General features: G+C 38.9%; 1 protein-coding gene across 1 annotated transcript; it reads left to right on the top strand.

Annotated features, from left to right (window-relative positions):
- Nucleotides 1-218: 218 nt before the first annotated feature.
- LOC145571042 (uncharacterized) lies at nt 219-1,569 on the top strand. Its single transcript, XM_081630141.1, has 4 exons — nt 219-618; nt 706-996; nt 1,098-1,256; nt 1,448-1,569. The coding sequence occupies exons 1-4, from the start codon at nt 219-221 to the stop codon at nt 1,567-1,569; spliced, it is 972 nt and encodes a 323-aa protein (XP_081486267.1).
- The last annotated feature ends 23,695 nt before the right edge of the window (nt 1,570-25,264 follow it).

The following is a 25,264-nucleotide window of genomic DNA, read 5'->3' on the forward strand; positions in this document are numbered from 1 at the left end:
CTAGAGAAATGGTTTGACCATTGTCCTGCTATGTTGTATCTTTTTGCTCAATAAAAGGGGAGGAGGAACCCTTTTAGATTTCTGAATAGTTGGGCTAATCATGAGAAGTTTGGTGAGATTGTGAAGGAGGTGTGGCAGAGTAGTGTTCAAGGCATTCCAATGTATAGAATGGTTGTGAAAATGAGGAAATTAAGGATGAATTGAGAAAGTTGAACAAGATGTGCTTTGCCGATCTTGAGATTAAGTTCATGAAGTTAGGAGCTGATCTTGAAAGTATTCAGAAGAAGCTTCAAGTTGATGTTGAGAATGAGAGCTTGAGAGAAATGGAACTGAAAATTCTTCAAGATTATGGTAAAACCAGGAAAGACTACTTTGACTCTTTGAGACAGAAAGCCAAGATTGATTGGCTTAAGGTGGGGGATGAGAATACTGCCTATTTTCATAGGAGTATTAAGCTGAGACAGTTTAAAAAGAGAGTGGTGGCAATCAAGGATGATAAGGGAGTAGATTGTATCACTCTAGATGCAATTACTTCTGCTTTCATTGATTATTATAGAGCCTTATTGGGTACAGATGCTGGTAACAAGATTAAAGTGCAGCAAGAAATTGTTCAGGGAGGTTATATTTTGAATGAGGATCAAGCTTAGAATCTTTGCTCTCCATTCTCTAAGAAGGAGTTTAGAGAGGTTGTTTTCTCAATTCCAGGTGATAAAGCACCAGGTCTAGATGGGTATTCCAACACCATTTTCAAGAGAGCTTGGAATATAGTTGGGGAGGAGTTCACTAATGCTGTTCTAAGATTCTTTAAGAATGGCAAGTTACTTAAGGAATTTAACTTTACAACTTTATCTCTTATCCCAAAAGTTGAGCAGCCAACTTCAATGTTGGAATTTAGGCCCATTGCTTGTTGTAATGTAGTCTACAAATGCATTACTAAGCTGATTTGTAAAAGGTTAAAGGCTGTGCTTCCTGATCTAATCTCTCCTAATCAAACTGGTTTTATGGAGAACAGGCAGATAATACATAATATTAGTATTATCTAGGATCTTGTTGCTCATTATGGGAGGAAGAATGCTACTAGAAATTGTCTTTTGAAGGTTGCATTGACATTAAGAAAGCTTATGATTCAGTGAAATGGGACTTATTGGAGGAGATGATGCTACAAGCTTTGAACTTCCCAAATAAGTTCATTCTCTGGATTATGACTTGTGTCACTACAGCTTCTTTCTCTTTGAGTATTAATGGAAATTTAGATGGTTTTTTTCAAGGAAAGAGAGGCTTGCAAGGAGATCCTATGCCTTCCTTATTATTTGTGATTTGCATGGAGTATTTGACTAGGATCCTGTAGTTGGTGGGTGATAATAGAAGATTCTCTTTTCACTCAAAATGCAAAAGCTTGAAATTAAATCATCTGCTTTTGCTAATGATTTAATTTTGTTCTGTAAAGGGGATAAGAGTTCTGTTGAGATGCTTTTGAGAAGCTTAGCAACCTTTGCTACTGCCTCTGGCTTAGTTGCTAATAGTGGAAAATCGAACATCTATTGTTGTAATGCGAGCCCAGGGGATTAGATGGAAATTAATATGAATTCAGGCTTTAAGGAAGATTTCCCTCCTTTTAAGTACTTAGGAGTCAATGTTAGCTCAAGAAAGTTCACTAAGACTGACTGTCAGGTTCTGATTGACAAAATCAGAGCAAGAATTAGGTTTTGGGGTTCAAGAACCTTGTCTTATGCTAGAAGAGCTCAATTGGTGAATTATGTCTCGTTGACTCTGCATTCTTACTAGGCAAGTATTTTCATCCTGCCTAAAAAGGTCCTAAATGGTATCATTGCTGTCTGCAGAAATTTTCTTTGGGATGGGAAACCTATTTCTAATAGGTTTCCTCCTATAGCTTGGGATATTTTCTGTAGAAGTAAGAGACAAGGTGGGTTAGGGATTCATGATTGCTAGATTTGGAACCTAGCTGCTCTGGGGAATCAGATCTGGAATTTTGCAACAAAGTAGGACAGCTTGTGGCTTAGGTGGATTAACCACCTATATATGAAGAATAGGAATTGTACGAGAGTTCCTTGTGCTAAAACTGCAAGCTGGAATTGGAAGCAAATTTGGCAGCTGAAGGAAAGGTTTAAAAAGGGGTATACATGTCAGAAATGGCTTGCAAATGAGAAAGGGTATACAGTTGATAGTGGCTACAAATGGCTTAAATCTGATTTTCCTGATGTTCCTTGGTGTTAGTGGATTTGGAACAGATTTAATATCCCTAAACACAGTTTCATGGGTTTGATAATTATGTGGAAAAGAATTAGAGTGAGAACTATGTTGGCTCAGTTTGGTATAAAAACTGACACTGAATGTCCTTTATGTTCTCAGCGTGATGAAACAGTCGAGCATCTTTACTTTGATTGTCAGTATAGTAAAGCTTGTTGAAGTGCTATTGGCTGAAGGTTGGGTATGCAAAATCCAACTTCTTTGGAGGATTGTAACTCTAATCTCATGAGTATTTCAGGCAGATTCAAGAGAAGAGTAGCTCGGAGTTGCTATTCTGGGCTGTTATATGTTATCTGGCAGCAAAGAAATAAGGTTGTTTGGGATAAATGTCTGCAGGATCCTCAGAAAGTGGTGTAGAATTTGCTTCGAGACTTTTACAATAGGCTGATGCAGATTATGCCTTTGAAGACTAGTTGGAAGAATAGAGAGTTAAGAGAATTATTACATAGATGTTTTGTATGGCTTGTTTTTCTGTCGTGTAGTGGGGTTTTTAGGTCGTTTGGGTTGTTTTTGTGTTCCTTGTGTTTAGGGAGCTTTGTATAGATTGTATCTGTTTTTGGTGATCAATATAATTTTTTACCTTTTTTAAAAAGAAAAAAAAAGAACAAGGAAAGATATTATCGGATATAGGTGGGTGTAAATACCCGCAAATGACCCAATTAAACCTTTCAAAGCTAATTTCCTCTAGAATTTAATCTCGCCTTCTATATGCTAGCAATTGTGGTGGAAAACTTCCTTAATTCTTTATCCAAACCAATGCAACAAAGTATATCAAGTTATGTACCTAGAAAAAAAGCACATAAACATTTCCATGAGAGAAAATCTATTCTAAAAAAAAATGAAAGCAATAAAACACGAGTTACTTTCCGAGAAAGGCAAGCTTAAGGTCCAAGCTTGACCGCTCTAGTAAATAATATTGCAACGAACGCATGAGTTTGCCAAATGCACTACTACACATCTCATAAGATAACAAGTAGGCAAATGAGGGGAAGAGAACGTGTAACAAGGATAGTGCACGCAAATGAGGAGAGAGATGCCAAGGTAAAGAAGAAGAATCAAAAGAAAACTCAACAAAATAAGAAGAAGAATCAAAAGAAAACTCAACAAAATAAGAAGAAGAATCAAAAGAAAACTCAACAAAATAAGAAGAAGAAGAAGAAGAAAAAGAAGGCAAACTCTCCTCGAAATGTTTTTGGGTGGCAAAATCACCTTTTTCCTCAATAATAGACGAATTAGGAACATTCAAATCATCACAGAAAAGGGGTTTTTTAATAGGCTTATTAACGAAAAATGGAAGGGACATAGGAATGTAGGGGACATGGTTAAATTTTCTTGAAAAAAGGGACATGAGAGGAGGGGATAGGAGCAATGGTCTCACAAATGGTCTCATCTTCATCACCATTCCTCACATCACCAATAATAGCATGGAAATCAATCATTGAATCCTCAAAAGAAGAACACTCATAATCTCCATCTCCCTCAAACATCCAACTTCCAAGAGGAACTACATAATCCCCTCCATCACAACAATGAACAACAACTCCCTCAACATCCTTAAAGCCCAAAGTCTCAAAACCATGCATGAATAGATGCAAATTTATTTCAAACTTATCTCTCTGTTGGATTTCGAAAAGTCCGCCTTTCCGCGGGACAAAAACCCGACCCCAAGACCCGCTCACAATTAAAATAACTAAAATACATAAATAAAAAGATAAAGTGAAAATACAATCTTACCCTTGATGCGTGCTTCGCTCGTTCCAACAAGCTCGTACTTCGAAAGCCGAGTCTCGAAAGCTCGTAGACCTCCAACGATAGTCCACCCACAACAACGACCTGAATGGCCTCTAACTCGGAGTTTAGCCGAGTTCGGACCAAAAACAACTACTCGAGTTTTATGTGAACTTAAAGGTTTTCTCACTATTATGGCGATGCCTTTTTAAGTTCCAACTCAAGTGAAATTATCAAGTCCCAATACATGGGTATTTATAGAGAATTCCAAGAAAACATTCCACTCTCCCATCAATGTGGGAGAGTTAGTAAAAATCATTTTTCATTTCATTTTTAATTCAAACACAAAAGAAAAATAACAAAGCAATACTTAATAAACAAGTGGCAACAAGGAAGGAGATGGTAGGTGAGGACCACAAGGGGAGGGGACCATTTCCTTCCTCCCCAAGCTTCCCCGACCGCCACACACACTATTTACTTAGAGCCAACCATGCACCGCCACGTGGTGCCCAGCCTTGGGCACCAAGGCGCGTCCAGCTGGCGGCTTGGTGCGTGGCTGGGCCTGCTGCGTGGGAGTTGTGCGTGTGCGGGTCGCTGGCCACAAGGCCTGCCAGCCTGCCCAGCAAGCCACGCACTTTGTGCGGGCTGCTGGGTGTGGCTGTGCGGGCTCTTGCGCGCCATGCCCTGCCGGCCTACGCACCAGCCCCCGCACTATGCCCCTAGCATTCGGTTTGCTCGGGGCATTCCGATGCTAGTGGTATTTTGGTAATTTTGTTGATTAATTGATTTTTACCGTCTCGTCGTATTATTAATTCGACTCAACTTGCAACGCTCGATCTCGACGCTCCTAGCTTGATTTCCAACGTCAATATTCATAAAACTCGAGCGACACATTAATTCCTTCTAGATTAATTCATCGTGTCGAATCGTTAGTTGCTTGGGTGTGACCCGAAGGGTTCAATCAAGATTAAGCTTTAATATTAATTATTCATTAATATTACTGATCGGAAGCGACCTCCAACTAGGCATTCCAATCACTTGATCTCATTGAATAATTAGCTTTCTAATATTTTCGAACCCTCTATCAGAATAATACACTTGTTCGAAGGACACCATTCCTATCAATCTCCCACTTGTCCTTCCGAGCAAGTGCGGTTTTTTTGTATGGCCTATTTCCTATGTCACTTAATGTCTCTTCATGAACTATAAGGTAAGATTATTTGTCATCCTTATTACGTCCAGAAGTGTTTCTCATAATCCGAGTTCAACTGTCAATAAACAGATAATTTCTTAAAATCATCTGAGCACGGCCATGCATTTTACGGTGTCGCTCTTCGAGAGGCCTTGTAAACAACAAAGACATGTTCCCTATAGTTAATAGGGGGACATTCCCAATCTTGTATTATCAGCTTCTCTTACTAAGAGGACCTAGCCGCCTGAGTGTTTCCGTTATAATCCCCATGTACTGCAGACGTTTGACGAACATCAAAGCGGACTAGTACTCAAAGAAGTGAACTCACAATACTCATGGTTAAGGAAAGAGGTTACGATAGCCATAATGAGAGATATACTTATGACGATTTTTAAATCTCTTAAAGTATTCTCATAGGTCGATCCAGTATGGTTCTAAACCATTACATGTGCAAATGATTTATGACAATCATGTCCTTGTAGCACAAGAAACGGTGCTATAAATCAAACTACACACTAATCTCAAGTGGTCATTAATCGTCCATCATTTAAGTGACCTCGATTAGGGATAATTTTCAATTATAATATTCAATGTTCACTTAATAGGTGTTTCTTTATCCAAGACTGGTCTTGATACCCTATTTTGAATATTCTCAAAATCGAATGGACTCAATATTTAATCCTAAACCACAATTAAATAGAAACGGAGTGATAAAATTGCATGAAATTAAATTACTCCAACACATGAATGGTTCATCATAGTGTCTTACATTAAAATGTTCAAAATTAATTAAAACACTAAACAAGGAAATCAAAGCCAATCACCAACGTGCCTGATTCCCATTGCCTCAACGTGCTTGTTGTGCTTAACTTGAGGCAAAGGTTTAGTAAGTGGATTGGCTACATTGTCATCCGTTCTAACTTTACAAATTCTGATTTCACCCTCTGATTTCCATTCTCTTATCATGTGAAATCGCCGCTTGACATGTTTGACCTTCTAATGTTCCCTTGGCTCTCTAGCCTGAGCAATAGCTCCATTGTTGTCACAATAGAGGGCTATTGGACCTTTGATGGAGGGTACAACATCAAGTTCACCAACGAACTTATGAATCCAAACTACCTCCTTAGCCGCTTTAGCAGCTGCTAAGTATTCGGCTTCAGTTGTAGAATCTCCAATTGTGCTCTTCTTTGCACTCTTCTAACTAAACACTCCTCCATTTAGACAAAATACGTATCCTGACTGCGATTTGAAATCATCTCTATCCTTTTGGAAGCTTGCGTCGGTGTAACCTTCAACAACTAATTCATCTGAGCCACCGTATACCAGGACTTTATCCTTGTTCCTTTTTAGGTACTTTAGGATATTCTTGGCTACAGTCCAATACGCTTCTCCTAGGTCTGGTTGGTATCGGCTCGTAGCACTCAAGGCATACGATACATCTGGCCTAGTACATATCATGGCATACATGATCGATCAAATAAGCAAACCATATGGAATCTAATTCATCATTTCCCGCTCATCAGGTGTCTTTGGACACTACTTCTTGCTCAGGGTTATGCCATGTGACATGGGTAGGTGACCTCTCTTGGCCTCCTCCATGTTGAATCGTGCCATTACCTTATCAATGTAAGTACTTTGGCTCAATCCAATCATCCTCTTAGATCTATCCCTGTAGATCTTGATGCCCAATATGTAATGAGCCTCTCCCAAGTCTTTCATTGAAAAACACTTTCCAAGCCAGGCCTTTACAAACTCTAACATTGGAATGTTATTTCCAATGAGCAATATGTCATCGACATATAAGACTAAGAAGGTGATGTCACTCCCACTGACCTTCTTGTAAACACAAGACTCATCTGGATTCTTGATAAAACCAAACTTACTGATGGCTTCATCGAATAGCAGATTCCAACTCCTGCTAGCTTGCTCTAGCCCATAAATGGACATTTTAAGCTTGCACACCTTCCCAGCATTTTTTTGGTCGATAAAACCTTCAGGCTGTGTCATATACACAGTTTCTTCCAAAACTCCATTGAGGAAGGCGGTTTTGACATCCATCTGCCATATTTCATAATTGTAATATGTAGCAATCGGTAAGATGATCCGAACGGATTTAAGCATTGTGATAGGAGAAAAGGTTTCATCATAATCAATACCATGAATTTGCCTGTAACCTTTTGCTACCAGTTTAGCTTTGTAAATGAATACATTTCCATCTTTGTCGATTTTTTAATTTGAAAATCCACTTACATCCAATAGGTGTGTAACCTTCGGGTAAGTCAACCAAGTCCCATACTTGATTTTCAAACATGGAATCCATTTCAGATCTCATGGCCTCTTGCCATTTAGCATAGTCGGAGCTCGCCATCGCTTGATTGTAGGTTGTCGGTTCGTCTCCATCCACTACTAGGATGTCCTGATTCTCGGTTAATAAGACACCAAGATACCTATCAGGTTGAGACCTTGGCCTCTGCGACCTACGTAGGGTTATGGACTGAGCATTTGCATTGTCGGTTTGACTTTGCACGTTTTGACCAACGTCAACAGATGCTGTTTAAGAACTTTGACTGTCAATATGATTTTGTTGCTCGTCCTCTCAAACTTCATCGAGTTCGATTTTCCTCCCACTTGTCATTTTGGAAAGGTATTCCTTCTCCAAAAAGACACCATCACGAGCAACAAACACTTTGTTCCCGGATTTATTGTAGAAGTAATACCCTTTGGTTTCTTTTGGGTAGCCCACAAAGAAGACCTTGTCAGATTTGGGGTGAAGTTTGTCAGAAATTAATTTCTTGACATATGCTTCGCAACCCCAGATCTTGAGAAAAGACAACCTGGGAGGTTTCTTCGTCCATAATTCGTATGGAGTCTTTTCTACAGCTTTTGATGGAGCACGGTTCAATGTTAGTGTCGCGCTTAGAAGTGCGTGTCCTCAGAAAGAGATAAGAAGATCACTAAGACCCATTGTTGATCGCACCATGTCTAGCAAGGTTCGATTTCTCCTTTCGAATGCTCTGTTCCATTATGGAGTTCCTGGAGGTGTCAATTCTGAAAGAATACCCTTTTCTTTCAAATGGTCATCGAATTCTTGGCTCAAGTATTCACCACCTCGATATGATCGAAGGGCTTTGATTTTCTTGCCAAGCTGATTTTCAACTTCACTATGAAATTCTTTGAATTTCTCAAACGATTCAGATTTGTGCGACATAAGGTAGACATATCCATATCTACTATAGTCGTATGAAGGTGATAAAATATCGATGGTCGTTTCTTGTGGTTGTGCTCATTGGTCCACATACATCGGTGTGTATTAGGCCCAACAAGTCACTTTCTCTTTCTCTTAACTTGGAGAATGGCTGCTTTATCATCTTTCCTAATAGACATCGTTCGCAATTTTCAAACCATTGTAAATCGAATGAGTCAAGAACACCTTCATGCAGAAGTTTCTTGATGCGTTTGATGTTAATGTGGCCAAGACAACAATGCCATATGTTTCATTTGACCCAATGGTCTTAGCCTTTTTATTGGTGTTATTAACATTATAAACTTCTTTGTCTAATGAAAGCACAAAAAGACCATTTTCAGAATGTGCAGTACCATATAAAACATTATCAAGATAAACTGAACGTTCATTGTCTTTTACTCAAAATTAAAAACCTTTGGCGTCCTACTCCGAAATTGAAATGATGTTTTTGGTAATATTAGGAACATGATAACAGTTTTCAAGTTCTAATACAAGCCCGGAGGGTAAAGACAAACTAGGAGTTCCCACAGAAACGGCTGCAATTCTGGCTCCATTGCCGACCCGGAGTTCAACCTCTCCTTTCTCTAGCCTTCTTGTTCTCCTTAGTCCCTAAGAATTGGAACAAAGGTGTGAGCCACAACCGGTATCTAATACCCATGATGTTGTGCTAGCAAACTTTAAGTCTATAACGAAAATACCTAATGTAGAAGCAACGGTGTCGTTCTTCTTATCTTCCTTGAATTTGAGGCAATATCTCTTCCAATGTCCCTTCTTCTTGCAATAGAAACATTTAAATCAGATTTAGAAGAGGCTACCTTTTTGTCCTTGTTGTCTTTGGTAGCTTTTGATTTATTCGGAAAGGTCTTCTTACCCTTTCCCTTAAAGCCTTTCTTCTTCTTACCTGAGCGCTTGAATGACTTGCCCTTCTTGATCATAATATAAGCATGTCATGCTTTCCCTCATCCTTAAGCGTTTGCTCAGTTTGCTTCAACATACCATGAAGCTCGGTGAGGGTTTTCTCCATGCTGTGCATGTTATAGTTCATCTTGAACTGATCATAGCCTTTGTGCAACGAGTGGAGAATAATGTCAATTTCAATCTCGATCAAATACCCCGCATCAAGCCTTTCCATGTTCTCAAATAAACCAATCATTTTGAGTACATTGTGGGCTGACTGGCTCTCCTTTCTTGAGCTTGCTCTCAAGGATCTGCCTATGGGTTTCAAACCTTTCAGTTCAGGCCTGCTCTTGGAACATAATCTAAAGCTCAAAATGATCTCAAAATTTGTCTCCTTCTCAAAGAAATTCTTCTGAAGGTCGGGAGACATAGTGGCCAACATGATGCATTTGACATCCCGATTGGTAGTTTGCCATCGGTTTAGGGCAGCCTGAGTCACTTTCTCATTGGGAGTCTCGGATATTTTCTCATCAAGGACGTATTCCTTTTGCTCTTGCATGAGAACTATACGCAAGTTTCTTTGCCAATCAAGAAATTTGGCCCACTCAGTTTCTCCTTGTTGAGAATTGAGCGTAATGAGAATTGGTTGTTTGAGTTATTTGCAGACATGTTTCTACAATTGAAAGAATTTGAAATGAAAAACCATTCATAATACTTAAATAAGATTGAATTCATGCATATATATATATATCAAACTTATTTAAACGTCTTATTCACACACTAAATTTGTCCCTATTTGGTGAAAATAAGTTGATTCCGAGATCCAAAGAATCAATGAGTAGTTAAGCATGCTTTGGCTTGTCTTAACAGTTATTACTCTAAGGTAAGCAACTCTTTGCTAATGGATCAAAGACACTCTTGGTTAGATAAATTGTCGCATCTAATGCTCTCCAAACAATTTATCCCCTTTGCCACGACATGTTAGGACTCCATCACTCATATCGTTGAGTATAACCAAAACCAACTTATATTATGATGTCTTGCTTTGGAAAACCCATCAACATACCTTACGTTCCTAGGAAAGTAGTAATGCTTCGCTTTGGCGTAGCCCATCACTATTCTCAATAGTTCGGTAAGTGTTGTTTTGGAATGACAGGTTTTACTCAATGTTTTAGGGACCTAGGGTTTCTATGTTGGTTGATTTAAGTGAACTTAATTAATCATCACAATATTCAAAATCCTAAACATGCATCTAACATATCATTCATATATATAAGCATAAATATATATCAAAAACATAAGTAAATGATGCATTTAGAAACTAGCATGACCCCTTGAGTCTTCAAATCTTTAAGGGTCTTGATTTTTCAACTTTATGGCTTCGTCTTCCAAGAAACTCCGTCTTCAAGACATAACTACAATAATGCAACTACTAGTATCTACGATTAGGACTAATCTAAATATTAAGGTACAAAAATACGCAACAATTCGCATACCGTATTTAGATTTATAAAAATACATGACGGAACGCAGTCTGTATTTTCTACCCTAATCAGGCCCCACTAATTGCCATTTTATAAAACCTGTGGGAGAATATGCATTTCATTCATCCATTCACTATATGTGAATGGCCCATGCATTTTACGACGATAAACAAGTAACAATGATAAAACGCGTAAACTAGTAACTAACTTAGGTGGTTAATCCGATTAACGCGCCTAATTAAAACTAGTCAAAGTTGTTAACTAATTATGTGATTAAGCGCCAATTAAAATTTAAATCTCCCACTAAGTTCTGCATCCAACTTAATTAATCCGATTAATTAAGCCGGTAAACCCAAAATTTTGCCAAATTAAAAATTTGCAAGTGCCGCTCAAAATCGAGGTCTAGCCTCCCAAAAATTAAATTAAAATAAAAATAATAATTAAAATCGGTAAAATCACATAACACGTAGCCAAGCGCACACGAGTGGCTCACGCACCTGGACTAGCTAGGCGCGCGCCACTGCTAGCTATGGTTGCTAGCATCCCGGGCAATGCGGCTTGGTGCGTACGCCCGCACCACCGACGCAGCACTGCTAGGCGCCAAGCGTAGCAGCGTTTGCTGCGAGTTTCAAGGTGCGAGGCAACACGCACTTGGCTGCCTGCCCTTCGCCCCACACCAAGGCTGCGCACACAGCCTTTCACTCGCACACACGCTGCACGCATGGCACGCACAGCACACACCTATTGCGCCATGCTGCTGCCTCTTCATGCACATGCACGCACATACACTCGAGGCGCCTAGCAGCCTCAGTAGCCCCATGTGGGCTATACTAGCAACCCATCTAGCCGAGAGCATGCTTAGGGCTCTTAGACCTCGATTTGTGTGTTCGTGCCTCGGAAAAATTCCGATTTTTCGTGTGACATTTATTATCAATTCTAAATTAATTTTAGAATCAATTTATTAAGCAAAATAAATGAAAATAAAACAAGTCCAACTTAATAAATTCATTCAAGTGCACTAACCAAATTAATTCCAAGAACTTTTCTTTAATAAAATTTGTTTCAACTTGATCCAACAAAAATGATGGGCTATTCTCACTATTAATTTAACCTAAATAAATTAATCATGAGATTTGATAAAATAGAGGAGTTGGTACAATGAACATAAACATTCAAATAAAAAATTCCAACTTTAACTAGTGAATCCTTGAAAAATTACATCTTCCAGTATGAAGATTAATGAAATTTCTATCACAAGTTTGAAACTTTATGATTCCAATCAACTTAATAAATGATTAAATCAAGAAAGTTCAATAAACATACATTGAATTTAGTAACACAAAGTACCAATCACTTAAAATAATTAAAGATTGGATCTTTAGTACTTAAGAGCCTCAAAACATAAACTTTTCACACTTAAAGCAATTTATTTGCAATTATGTGAAAATTTGAGCCAACCATTAAGCACCAATTACTACCAAGTAATCATGCTCAAAAGTGGTCTAAAATTGCAGAAGCATAAAGGAATGAACCAAATGCATAATCACAATTAATATCCATCAAGATTCAAGGTTTAAAAGATTTAAAAAATTTCGTCAAAACGAAAAATCCCTCGAAACAGGTATTTCTGGGCAGAATTTTACTTTTTCGCATCCCTGAAAGAATCAAAATGTTTCCAGAATATTGATTCCACCTAAAATTCACTAGTCTTGGGCAAAAATCTGGGTTATGAAGCTAAAATTCTAAATAAAATGAGATTAAAATTAATAAAATTGAGCTACTAATATAATTAGCAACAACAACCAGAAATTAAATCCATTTTAAACAGCTTGAAAATTTTAATTACAAAAATAAATGAGCAAGGCTCCGATACAGGTGTTGGATTTCGAAAATCCCGACTTTCCGCAGAACAAAACCCGACCCCAAGACCCGCTCACAATTAATATAACTATAAGACATAAATAACAAGATAAAGTGAAAATACCATCTTACCCTTGATGTGTGCTTCGCTCGTTCCAACGAGCTCTTACTTCGAAAGTCGGGTGTCGCAAGTGCGTAGACCTCCAACGATAGTCCAACCGTAACGACCCGAACGGCCTCTAGCTCAGAGTTTAGCCGAGTTCGGACCAATAACAACTACTCGAGTTTTATGTGAACTTAAAGGTTTTCTCACTATTATAGAGATGCCTTTTTGAGTTCCAATTCAAGTAAAATTCTCAAGTCCCAATACATGGGTATTTATAGAGAATTCCAAGAAAACATTCCACTCTCCTATCAATGTAAGAGAGTTGGTAAAAATCATTTTTCATTTCATTTTTAATTCAAAAACAAAAGAAAAATAACAAAGCAATAATTAATAAACAAGTGGCAACAAGGAGGGAGAGGTTAGGTGAGGACCACAAAGGGAGGGGACCATTTCCTTCCTCCCAAAGCTTCCTCAACCGCCACACACATTATTCACCCGGAGCCAACCAAGCATCGCCACGTGGCGTCTAGCCTTGGGCACCAAGGCGCGCCCAGTTGGCGACCAGGTGCGTGGCTGGGCCTGCTGCGTGCGCATTGTGCGTGTGCGGGCTGCTAGTCGCAAGGGCTGCCAGCCTGCCCAATAAGCCACATGATATGTTTATTTTGTATAGTGTTTTACCCCCGTCCCTTGGTCATAATTAGTAGTGTTTTTGGCTCTTTAGAGCCACTTTTATTACTAATTGGTGTTTTCTAGTGTTTTCGTAGTGTTGGTTGAGTTTTGTAGGAAATTGCATCTTTGGAGTTTTTTTCCCGGGATTATCGCGGAACGACTACGAGCATTTGAAGGCACGACCGATTGCTTTAGACACCGAGTATTCAAGACCCGAAGTGGAGATTCAAATTGTGCCAAGAATGAAGCCTAATCCAAGAGCCTATAGCCGGGCCCGATCGGGCGAGCTTTAGCCCGATCGGGCGCATGCCCAGAACAAGGAGGCAAAGAAAAAGGCAGACCCGATCGGGCGGACCTGCGCCCGATCGGGCGCGTGCTTCTGGGGAGCTATTTCAGCGATTTCTTAGTTTTAGTTAGGAGTAATTTTGGGGTTTTTGGTATAAACACGATTTTAATGCTTTTTTTTAGTACCTCTCTTCTTAGACTTTCTCTCTCTACTTAGTTTTATTTTCTCTCTCTAAAACTCCATAATTTGTTCTTGATTCAACTCCTTGTTTACGATAATTCAGTAACAATTTCTTCTTTATTAATTTCAGTAATTTTATATTCTTTAATTCATCATGTTTCCTTTAATTGCTTTAATTAGTTCAGATTCAATTATGTGTGATTAGTTCTCATTCTAGGGCTATTGGGGATCCATAAATAATATGAAGGGGTAATTTATTATAATTGATTATCAATGCTTGATTAATTTCCTATTGATTGATTTAATGCTATGCAATTAGATTAGGCTTGGTTTAATTGTATGAGTTTAGCAATATTGATTCGAGATTCGAGAGATGAGAATTGATTTTTAGACTTAGTTTCAATAGGCGGACTAATTTATAAATGGTTAAGTCGAGATTCTATAGATGAGATTTAAGATCGGTAAATTAACTCTGTGATTGTAATACGTAGCGAAAGCCCTTTATGATCTGATTAATTGATGCATTGATGATTGATTGTTATGTTTTACCCTGGAATATTGTTTATTGGTGAACCTATGCCCTAGGCTTTTATTTCATTGATTTTTCTCCTACTTTTATTCCTTCCCACTTTTACTCTTAGTAGTTAAGTTCCCTTTTATAATAACAATTTGATCACTTGATAATTTAGATTATATTATTAATTGGAAATAAATTGACTTGTTTCCCTGTGGTTCGACCCTTCTTCCCTATCTACATAGTTAGTGGATTTAGGTAATATTTTTGATTAGTGGAGCTAAGGGTGAAGATCCTAATCTCCACATTGCAGATTTCTGCCAGTACTGCAACACCATTAGACAAGCTGGGGTCACGCGAGACCAAATCAGGGAGATTCTTTTTCCCTTTTCATTATGTGGAAAAGCTAAATTATGGTTTAATGGTTTGAATAGAACTGCACTTGGTATTACTGACTAGGAAACTCTTGCATTAAATTTTTATAATAAATATTACCCTGTAGAGAGAACAGCTTTACTAAGGAGTGCTATTCAAAACTTTGCCCAAGAGCCAGATGAAGCTCTATATGAGGCTTGGGAAAGGATCAAGGATCTACAAAGAGAATGCCCCCACCATAATCTGGCACAATGGCAGTTGATCCAAGCCTTCTACAATGGACTTGGAAATTCATCTAGATCAATTCTAGATTCTGCAGCTAGTGGGAGGTTCATGAATCTTAATGTTTAAGATGCAGGTCAAGTTATCGAAGATATGGCAATACACAATTCCCAATACGGGAATCCGAGAGGGTTTGCTAACAAAGGAAAACATAATGTCGATTCCGTATCCTTTTTGCAAGCTCAGTTAACATCTATTTGTCAGAAACTAGATAATCTTACTGTTGTTCCTAACTCTGTAGCTAATGTTTCTACTGTTGCTAACAATGAAGCTTTTTGTGAAAATTGTGGAATTGTAGGACATTGGGAGCAAGATTGTAGGAGTTCCATAGAGCAAGTTAATGCCTTTCAAACCTATAGGCAAAATAACCCATACTCCAACTCTTATAATCCTGGCCTCCGAAACCACCCATATCTTTCCTACCGGAGTACCAATGTACAAAACCCTCCACCTCCACAACAAACACAACAACAACCCCCACCACAGCAAAAACATTACCATCCTAATTCTGGCCAGAAACACCAGTCACAATCCTCCTCATCTTCTGACCCTGCTATGACAGAAATTAGAGCAATGCTTTCAAGCATGCAAAAGCACACGGAGAGTAGGGATGCACAAATTGATTCAATTATATCCCACAATAAAATCATGGATAATCAAATTGCGCAAATTTCATCTACCCTACAAACCCGTCAGCAGGGAGCTCTACCATCGCAACCAATCCATCCTACAGATCATGCCAATGCAATCACTCTAAGGAGTGGTTCACATTATGATGGACCTCCTATGCCCAAGGAAGATTGACCTGTTCCCGATCCTGATTCCTTTGTACCAAATGCTAATCTTATTAACCCTGCAGGGCTACAAAAAGATACTAACTCTTCTAATGTTTCTTTGCAGGGTAAATCTCAGGATAAGGGAGGAGATGTGTAGAGCCTAGTTATCAAACTACCATTCCCTAATAGACATTTGAAGAGTAAGTTTGATAAACAATTCGGTAAGTTTTTGGAGGTTGTGAAAAACTTGCAGGTAACAGTTCCTTTCACTAATTTAATCACTCAGGTTCCTGCATATGCTAAATTTGTGAAAGATATCTTGACTAGGAAAAGGGCCTTTGATGAGGTAGAAACTGTAGCTTTTACAGAGGAAAGTAGTGCTTTATTGCAAAATAAATCCCCTCCTAAATTAAAGGATCCCGGTAGTTTTTCTATCCCTTCTCATATTAGTAATGTCTTCATTGATAAAGCATTATGTGATTTGGGTGCTAGTGTCAATGTTATGCCATCGTCTGTGTGTACTAAGCTTAATATGGGTGATTTAAAAGTTACTAACATTACTTTACAGAAGGCAGACCGTTCTGTTATATACCCTTTAGGTATTTTAGAGGATGTTCCTGTCAGAGTTGGTAAATTTTTTATTCCTGTTGATTTTGTTGCGTTAGACATGGCTGAGGATACACAAATTCCCATTATATTAGGTTAGCCTTTTATCCATATTGCAGGAGCCATAATTGATGTTAAAAATGGAAAACTAACCCTTTCTGTAGGAGACGATAATATCACTTTTAATTTAGGGAAGGTTTTAAAAGGACTTATGCTAGAAGAAAATTGTTGTCTAATAGATGTCATTGATATAATGGATGATATTTGTGAAGAAAGCTTACCATAGGTTCTTGCAAGGGATCCCTTGGAGGAAGTTCTTTGTGGAGATTTATCTGCAGGTAATGCAAGCATCTGGGGTAATGAGGTGGATGTCATTGAAAAAGCTCTTTCACTAGAAGAGCTAGATCCTAAAGAGATCGTGAAGGTAGTGAAATCAGTTCAGGAATCCAAACCTGCAGAGGTTAAGAAACCTGAACTAAAACCTCTCCCTTCTCATTTAAAATATGTTTTTCTTGATGAGCAGGAACTACACCCTGTGATCATCAGTACTGCACTTGATGACCCACAAACTTCCCAACTTCTAGAGGTTCTTCGAACCCACAAAAGGGCAATTGGGTACAATATTGATGATCTCAAGGGTATTAGCCCTGATTTTTGTATGCATAAGATACATCTAGAGGACAACTATAAGCCCTGTATTCAACCCCAGAGAAGGTTGAATCCTAATATGCAGGAAGTAGTAAAAAAAAAGGTTATGAAATTACTTGATGCAGATATTATCTATCCTATTTCTGACTCAAAGTGGGTAAGTCCTATTCAGGTGGTTCCTAAAAAGGGTGGGATGACTGTGATTAAAAATGATAAAAATGAATTGATTCCCACTAGAACTGTTATAGGGTGGCGTATGTGTATTGATTATCGTAGATTAAATATCGCCACTAAAAAGGACCACTTTCCTCTCCCCTTTATTGATCAAATGCTTGAGAGGTTAGCTAATCACAAGTTCTTTTGTTATTTGGACGGGTACTCGGGATTTTTCCAAATTCCGATTCACCCTGAAGATCAAGAAAAGACTACATTTACATGCCCTTATGGTACTTTTGCATATCGTAGAATGCCCTTTGGTTTATGTAATGCACCTGCTACTTTTCAACGTTGCATGATGAGTATTTTTTTTTATATCATAGAGTCTATTATGGAAGTCTTTATGGATGATTTTAGTGTGTAGGGGTCTTCATTCGATGCATGTTTAATAAATCTCGCTAAAATCCTGAAAAGATGTGAAGAATGCAATTTGGTTCTAAATTAGGAGAAGTGTCACTTTATGGTGACAGAGGGAGTAGTTCTTGGTCACATTATATCTGATAAGGGTATACAGGTAGATAAAGCTAAGATTTCTGTGATTGAGCAATTGCCTCCTCCTGTTAATGTTAAGGGGGTTAGAAGTTTCTTAGGTCATGCGGGGTTTTATCGTCGCTTTATCAAAGATTTTTCTAAAATTGCTAAACCACTAACTCAGCTTTTACTCAAAGATGCCCCTTTTGATTTTACTGACGAGTGTCTTGAGGCTTTTCACAGGTTAAAGCAGGCATTGATATCGGCACCCATCATATGTGCACCAGATTGGACTCTTCCTTTCAAAATCATGTGTGATGCAAGTGATTTTGCATTAGGTGTCGTGCTAGGACAGAGAAAGAACAAAGTTTTGCATGCTATTTATTATGCAAGTAAAACTCTAGATGAAGCACAAGTCAACTATGCCACTACGGAGAAGGAGTTTCTTGCTGTGGTTTATGCTTTAGAAAAATTTAGATCATATCTAGTTGGTTCTAAAGTTATTGTTTTTACTGACCATGCAGCTTTGAAGTATTTAATAGCCAAGGCAGAATCAAAGCCTAGACTACTCCGTTGGGTTCTCTTACTCCAGGATTTCGATGTTGAAATAAAAGATAAGAAAGGTGCAGAGAACGTTGTGGCAGATCACTTGTCACGTATCAGGTATGATGAGGGTAAGGATTCTCTTCCTATAGATGACTCTTTCCCTGATGATCACTTGTATGTAATTGTAGAGCAACACCCATGGAATGCCGATTTTGCTAATTATTTAGTAGGTGGTACTCTACCTCCTGACGTATCCTACCAACAGAAAAAGAAATTCCTTTATGATGTTAAACATTATTTTTGGGATGATCCTTTTTTGTTTCGTGAGTGTGTAGATGGATTATTACGCAGGTGTGTTCCCGAATGAGAAGTCCACGGCATTCTTACTAGCTGCCACACCTCACCCTATGGAGGACATCATGGCCCCACCAAAACGGTGGCCAAGATTAATGAGTCAGGTTTTTATTGGCCTACCATGTTCAAAGATGCTTACACTTTTGTGCAGGCTTGTGACTCTTGCCAAAGGACTGGCAACATTTCGCGGCAGCATGAGATGCCTCAAACTGGGATTTTAGAAGTTGAAATTTTTGATGTTTGGGGTATAGATTACATGGGACTGTTTCCCTCTTCAAGAGGGAATCGCTATATACTTGTCGTCGTTGACTATGTATCCAAGTAGGTTGAGGCCATTGCCACTCTTACCAATGATGCCAAGGTGGTCCATAGACTTTTCAAGAAGACCATCTTTCCAAGATTTAGAGTACCTAGAGCTATAATTAGTGATGGAGGATCTCACTTTCATGAGCGGAAGTTAGATACCCTTCTCAAGAAGTATGGTGTATACCATAGGACGGGTTTAGCCTATCATCCCCAAACTAGTGGCCAATTTGAAGTTTCTAATCGTGAGATTAAGGCCATTCTAGAGAAGGTGGTAGCGAAATCGAGGAAAGATTGGAGTGATAAGTTGGATGATACCCTGTGGGCATACAGAACTGCATTCAAGACCCCAATAGGCACTACTCCTTAAAGACTTGTGTACGGGAAAGCATGTCACCTTCCGGTGGAATTAGAGTACAAGGCATATTGGGCCATTAAGGAGCTCAATTTGGATGCTAAGTTAGCGGGAGAAAAGAGGCTACTTCAACTTAACCAGCTTGATGAGTTTAGGTTGATGGCCTATGATAGTGCACGTGTCTACAAGGAGAAGACTAAGAGATGGCACGACAAGATGATTCTTCCGAGAGAGTTCAAAGAGGGTGATAAGGTGTTGTTGTTCAACTCAAGACTTAAACTTTTCCCAGGAAAATTAAAGTCAAGGTGGTCGGGCCCTTTTACTGTTAAAAGGGCTAATAAATTGGGTTCTGTGGAATTAATCGATGAGCATGGTAATGAGTTCAAGGTAAATGGTCAAAGACTTACGCTATACCATGAAGGAGCTATGATTGGTGCTATTGAATTACTTCACCTAATCGATTCCGGTTCAACTTGATAAACATTGTGGTAATAGGGTCGTGCGGGACCTAGATAAACCAACGCTTTGCGAGAGGAAACCCGTATTTCTTGCTTTCTAGACTAGTTTTTCATTATTGTTATTTTTATTTTATTTTAGAGAGGTGAGGAGAGTGTAATCTTACCTTTTAAAAGTGTTTCTGTACAGGTTCCAAGTCAACAAGTAAGGAGTTTTTAAAAAAAATGTGAGTGTTCCAAGCTAGGCAGGAGCCCGATCGGGCGCGAGAGTGTGGTTCAAATCAAACTTTACTCTCGCCCGATCGGGCGCGAGAGTGAGCCAAAAATCGAGTGAAAAATCGCACGATCGGGCGCGAAAGTAAAGGAGATATCGAGTGAAAATTCGCCCGATCGGGCGCGAAATCGGAGAAATCGAGTGACCCAAAAGATATCTCGGGCGAAGCTCGCCCGATCGGGCGCCCAAAAGGTTCGCCCGATCGGGCGGACCTGCGCCCGATCGGGCACGCCTTTTGCCCGGGTTCACAAACCCCTTTTTCCCCTTTTTCTTTTCACTTTCTTCCTTATTTCTCCTCCTTCACTCACTCTTTCTCTCTTTAAACTCCATTCAAAAACCTTCAAACTCACCTTTCAACTAAAGATCTTCTCAAATTCTCCCATCAAAACTCAAAAAATTTTACATATTCTTCATCCTCTCACTTTCCTCTACAATCTAAATATACTTTTCACTTGTTTCTCTCAATTTTTTTAGAGAACCTTAAGAGAGAGAAAGCTTCAACTTGTCAAGAATGGCATTCAAGAGATCAAGGACACAAAGGGGTGAGTCATCAAGGCAACCACCAACACCCACGGTCGACCCGGAGCTCCAAATTCCGGGATGGAGCGAGGTGGTGGTCACAAGAACCGAGCAAAAGAATAGGATGCTCAATCTCATTGAGAGGCAGGTAATTTCTACTCGTTTTGTTCATCACTCGACTTTGTCTAAGTTAGGAATTGACAAGCATATGGAAAAGTTGTTCAAAGGAATTAGAATGAGTGGATTATTCAAATTGCATTACGATACTTATGATTATTTGACCGTTGAATTTATTTCTACATTTAATTTGATTAAGTCTAGTGCGTCCATATATCATGTTCAATTCCGTTTGCTTAATAAAGATTTTAGATTGTCGTTAAAAGATTTTGGTAAAATTTTTTAGTTGAAATCCGATAGGCCATCGGAACCTCCTAAGGACTATTGTGCCGAAATCTATTTGGCTTTGACAGGACATGTACTTGAAAACCTCCAACATGCCAAGAGAACTTGGATACGACATCCCGTGCCAAAATTTTGGCAACGGTTTGTTGGCCTCACCATCTTTGGGAGGCATGAGCCGGCCAACGTGAGGAGGGATGAGTTAGAGTTGTTATCCACCTATATGATCCCCAATAGTGAAAAACTAAACATTCCCCTTAATTAAGATGGCCCAACATTTTCAAAGGAGTGGTAAGACGGCCGAGGTCGGTAGGTCTAGGACCCCAATTTACTTTGGTGGGTTAGTCACCTATATGGCGGTTAAATTGATGATTTTTACACCCAATTATCATAGGAAAGTAATTGGCTCTACCCTTATGGACCTAGCATATTTAGGGGGCCTCAATTGGATCCAAGCCACCCCTAGTGAGATATGGTGGATTATCCATAGAGAGAACGGTAGGAGGGATCAAGCCTTTACCTTTCCTAACCTAAATTTATCCAAGTTTGAAAAGGGTAAATCTACTTATACTTTTAAGTTAAGAGACCAAGGGGAGGCTAGAGAGGCTCACCACTCACCACCTTAACCACAACCCAAATTCCAACCTCAACCCCAACCCCACATGTATGATATCCCCACCTCCTCCTTTGACTACAACATCAATCCCAACGCACCCTATGACTTCTCGGCTTTTAGGATCCAACTAGATAGGATCGAGAGGGGCCAAGGAAGGGTGGAGGGTTTAGTCCAAAGCCTTGACTCTAGGGTAGGTTCCCTAGATAGACGGGTGGGGTATGTGGAGAGAAACCTAGGGAGGGGTTTATACCCCATGTATGATGACTATGCCCGTCGAGGGGCTATTCTCCCCGAGGCTCTTGTTCCCGATTGGTTTCAATACCCCCAAGGAGGGTATTCGACCCCCGGTGTTTTTGGTAGTTATGTGGACTACTCTTCGGTCCATGGTTATGGAGCCGATGTGCCTTTTGGTGGGATTGGGGGGAATATAGACCCTAACTATTTTGCAGGTGGTTCGGGCTATGGAGGTGCCGGTTCGAGTCATGGCGGCGTTAGTTCAAGCCATGGTGGTGGATATGCTAGGATGGATGAGGATAATGATGAGGAGTAGCTAGTCCTAGCTACACTCCCAAGTCAATGAGGGCATTGCCTGATTTGGCTTGGGGGGAGATCTTGTATATATGGTTGTAGACACCCATTTGTGTCTCCCAAAAACCAAACCCAGTGATGAATGCCTTTCACGTTGTGTTATTATCGAATGAGGTGAAAGTGGTTTGGAAGTCGAGTGTTGCGGTTTAGTTTTAATTAAATTCTTTTCTCTCTGTTTTTGAAAATGACTTTGTTTATTTGAAAATAGCCGAACCAGTTTAGTTTGGTCCATAATTAAGGTCCAATAATAGTGTAGATGGATGGGGCTTGAAGAGACCTTTCCAACGATATATTATAAGATCAATTCCGATGAATATTGAGGAAGTTATGGCCAAAATACTAAACTGGGCCCGGTTAATTATTTAAATACGGCCCAATGATCTAGAGGAGGGCCCAATGTTAATTATTATTCCTAAAATTATTAGGATTAATTATAGTTTTCTGGAAGTTTCTAGAAAGTTCTTTTTAATTCTAATATTATTAGATTTAATAATTAATTATCTTTAATAGATTTTTATTTGGAATAAAATATCGTTTTGTTATCTTAAAAATATATATTTAATCTTCTGTACGGATCCCGTAGATCAAAATGATTAAAGATCGGATTCCGCGTGAACAAAACGCGCTAATACAGGTTGTCGCCAAACGACAAATATGTCGCCGCGCGACAGACCCTGTCGCCTCGCGACAGACATTGTCACGTCGCGACAGAGTTGATTCCTGGCGACAGAGTGGAGTTTTATTCCTTATCAAATTCTATGATTTTCCGGACTATTTTCTTATAAATAGGGTCCCGAATCTCTGTTTTTCTTTCATGAACTATGATCAACTTTCATGATCTCTCATCAATTCTTACTCAATTCTCTCTATTCTCTCTCTAAGCAATATAGCTTATTCTTTCTCTCTATTTCTAAACTACCTTTTTACATACACAATTCCGCATTCACAAGACTTAGAGTCTCTTAGCCAAGTTCGAAGTTGCTTTCGCCCTAGACGTGAAAGGTTGATAATTTCTGAGGGTTTGGTACAAAACTAGTCTAAACTTTATTTAACTTGATTTCAATTTAATTCTTTAATTGTTCTTTATTATTTTCATTGAAGTTACTAACTTGTGTATTTTGTTATTAGAAAGAGGTACGAGGCTTCAAAGTATGTAATCTTATTACTCTCTTTCAATGTAGAAAGCATGTTTAGATTTGTTTGTTTATTGTCTTATAATTCCTAGTATCATGTTAGGATGTTTAATATTCCTAGTATCATGTTAGGATGCTTTTAATGCTTTCTAGTATCATGTTAGAATGTCTTTACTTCTTTCTAATATCATGTTAGTACCATGTTAGGTTTAATGCTTTGATCTTTATTGTTTAGTGACATGCTAGGATTTGTTATAAATCTTGTTAGTATCATGCCTAGGATCTTGCTATTGTATTTAAGCTTTATTATGCCTTATCATGTTATTATCATCATTATTGTTATTGATTTATTATTATGTTGCTTGATATTGATTATATTTATTGTTATTGCTTGATCACACCTTTTATGCTTGTTAAAGGGAATTTGTACTTGAAATCACGCTTAATAAGATAATTATTAATTTGGTTTAGGCTAATGTGATTTTAACTCAAGTGATCGCCAATAATAGTATTATTTGTGCATTAATTTCAACCAACATAGATAAACAGGGTAGGATTAATATAATGTTTGTATGTTATTCGAAAAGCGCGCATGAATACGAGCAGAACAAAGTAGAGGCCTATTTTTATAGGGCGGGTCCTTTCTTTTGTAGATTGGATTCGTACCCTCATCCCCGGACCCTATTTGGTTCAAGACCTTATGGAGTAGTTGATGGTCCTTCTGGATTGTCTTTTGGGTTTACAAGTTCCTAAAACTTGTTGGCGACTCTTTTTGCTCTTTTTCTTTCCCTTTGGAACGCCACCGTACTTTAGTGTATGATCACAGTGGGGTTCAAGTTTGGGATCATAATGCTTGAAATATTCCCTACAATTTTTGGCGACTCCACTGGGGAGGATTTCTATTTATATTCCTGAAATTTATTTAATTTTGGCAATTATTTAGAATGAGCGGATGAGACTCGAAAAATTCTAAGTATTTCATGTGCGTGATTTGATTAACATTATTGTCATATGCATTAAAAGGTCCTCATGGGAGCACCCCATGAGTCAATCCATAGGAATTTTACACGTAGGAAATTTGAGAGATATCTTTCATGACTAGAATCGAAAAGATGATGCGAAATCTGGAAAATTCGAAGAACACAGAAACTTTCCAAGGCATGTAGGAACTAGCGTCTAGAAAACAGGGCTTGTCGCCCGTAAAAAGTTTCTGTCGCCTGGCGACAGGAGCTTTTTTGCGGCGACAATCCCTGTAGTCTGGCGCCAAGTTCTTCCAATACCGAGCCAGGGGTCCGCCTTCTTGCTTTGACCATTTCTAGCATTGTTGGCTTGATTTTACTTATTGATTGAGTCCTTTTCTCACTTTTCTGAACCCATATGTGTTCTACATATGAAAATAACCCTCTGGGGGTTCCTGCTTCACCTGCCCAATGGAATATCCCACTATCATGTGCAAAGTTCAAATTTGGGTACGTGCAAAGTTTGTGAATCCACCAAACCATGGAGTCGAGTTCGATTTCATCACGAACTCGCGGAATCCTGTCCATTCGCTCCAACCCTCCCGGTAGGCTTGTGTGCAATGCATATGGATTCATAACCATGGACCTTTTTGACTTAACCCATATCCTCGAACTTTAGAGAACTAGAGCCATGGTTAGGTTGCAAACTCATCATATTGTGACTATGTGAACTACTTGTGCACCCTTGCTTGTATATATTATATATGTGTTAACCGTTTGTTTGACTTGTGGTTAAATCTAAATAAACTAACCAATGACTAAAGGACTTTGTTTAATTAATTAATTAATTAATTTGAACTAATAAACAAGCCTAAAGTCGAGTTATAGTTTCTTTAAGTCAACCCGGAGTTTTATTCCCGTATACTGCACATGCGTCAACTTGTTTTGGTCATAGCCGGAG

Source organism: Chenopodium album, chromosome 12 (assembly GCF_948465745.1).
Source record: "Chenopodium album chromosome 12, dcCheAlbu1.1, whole genome shotgun sequence".
Lineage (NCBI taxonomy): Eukaryota > Viridiplantae > Streptophyta > Magnoliopsida > Caryophyllales > Amaranthaceae > Chenopodium > Chenopodium album.

What these genes read in the sequence shown, in the direction of transcription:
- LOC145571042 (XM_081630141.1), top strand. Translation starts at nt 219, where the DNA reads ATGTGCTTTGCCGATCTTGAGATTAAGTTCATGAAGTTAGGAGCTGAT. An exon ending in GCAAGAAATTGTTCAGGGAG is followed by an intron (nt 619 to 705) that starts GTTATATTTTGA and finishes TCTCAATTCCAG; the next exon opens with GTGATAAAGCACCAGGTCTA. An exon ending in TATTAATGGAAATTTAGATG is followed by an intron (nt 1,257 to 1,447) that starts GTTTTTTTCAAG and finishes TGTTCTGTAAAG; the next exon opens with GGGATAAGAGTTCTGTTGAG.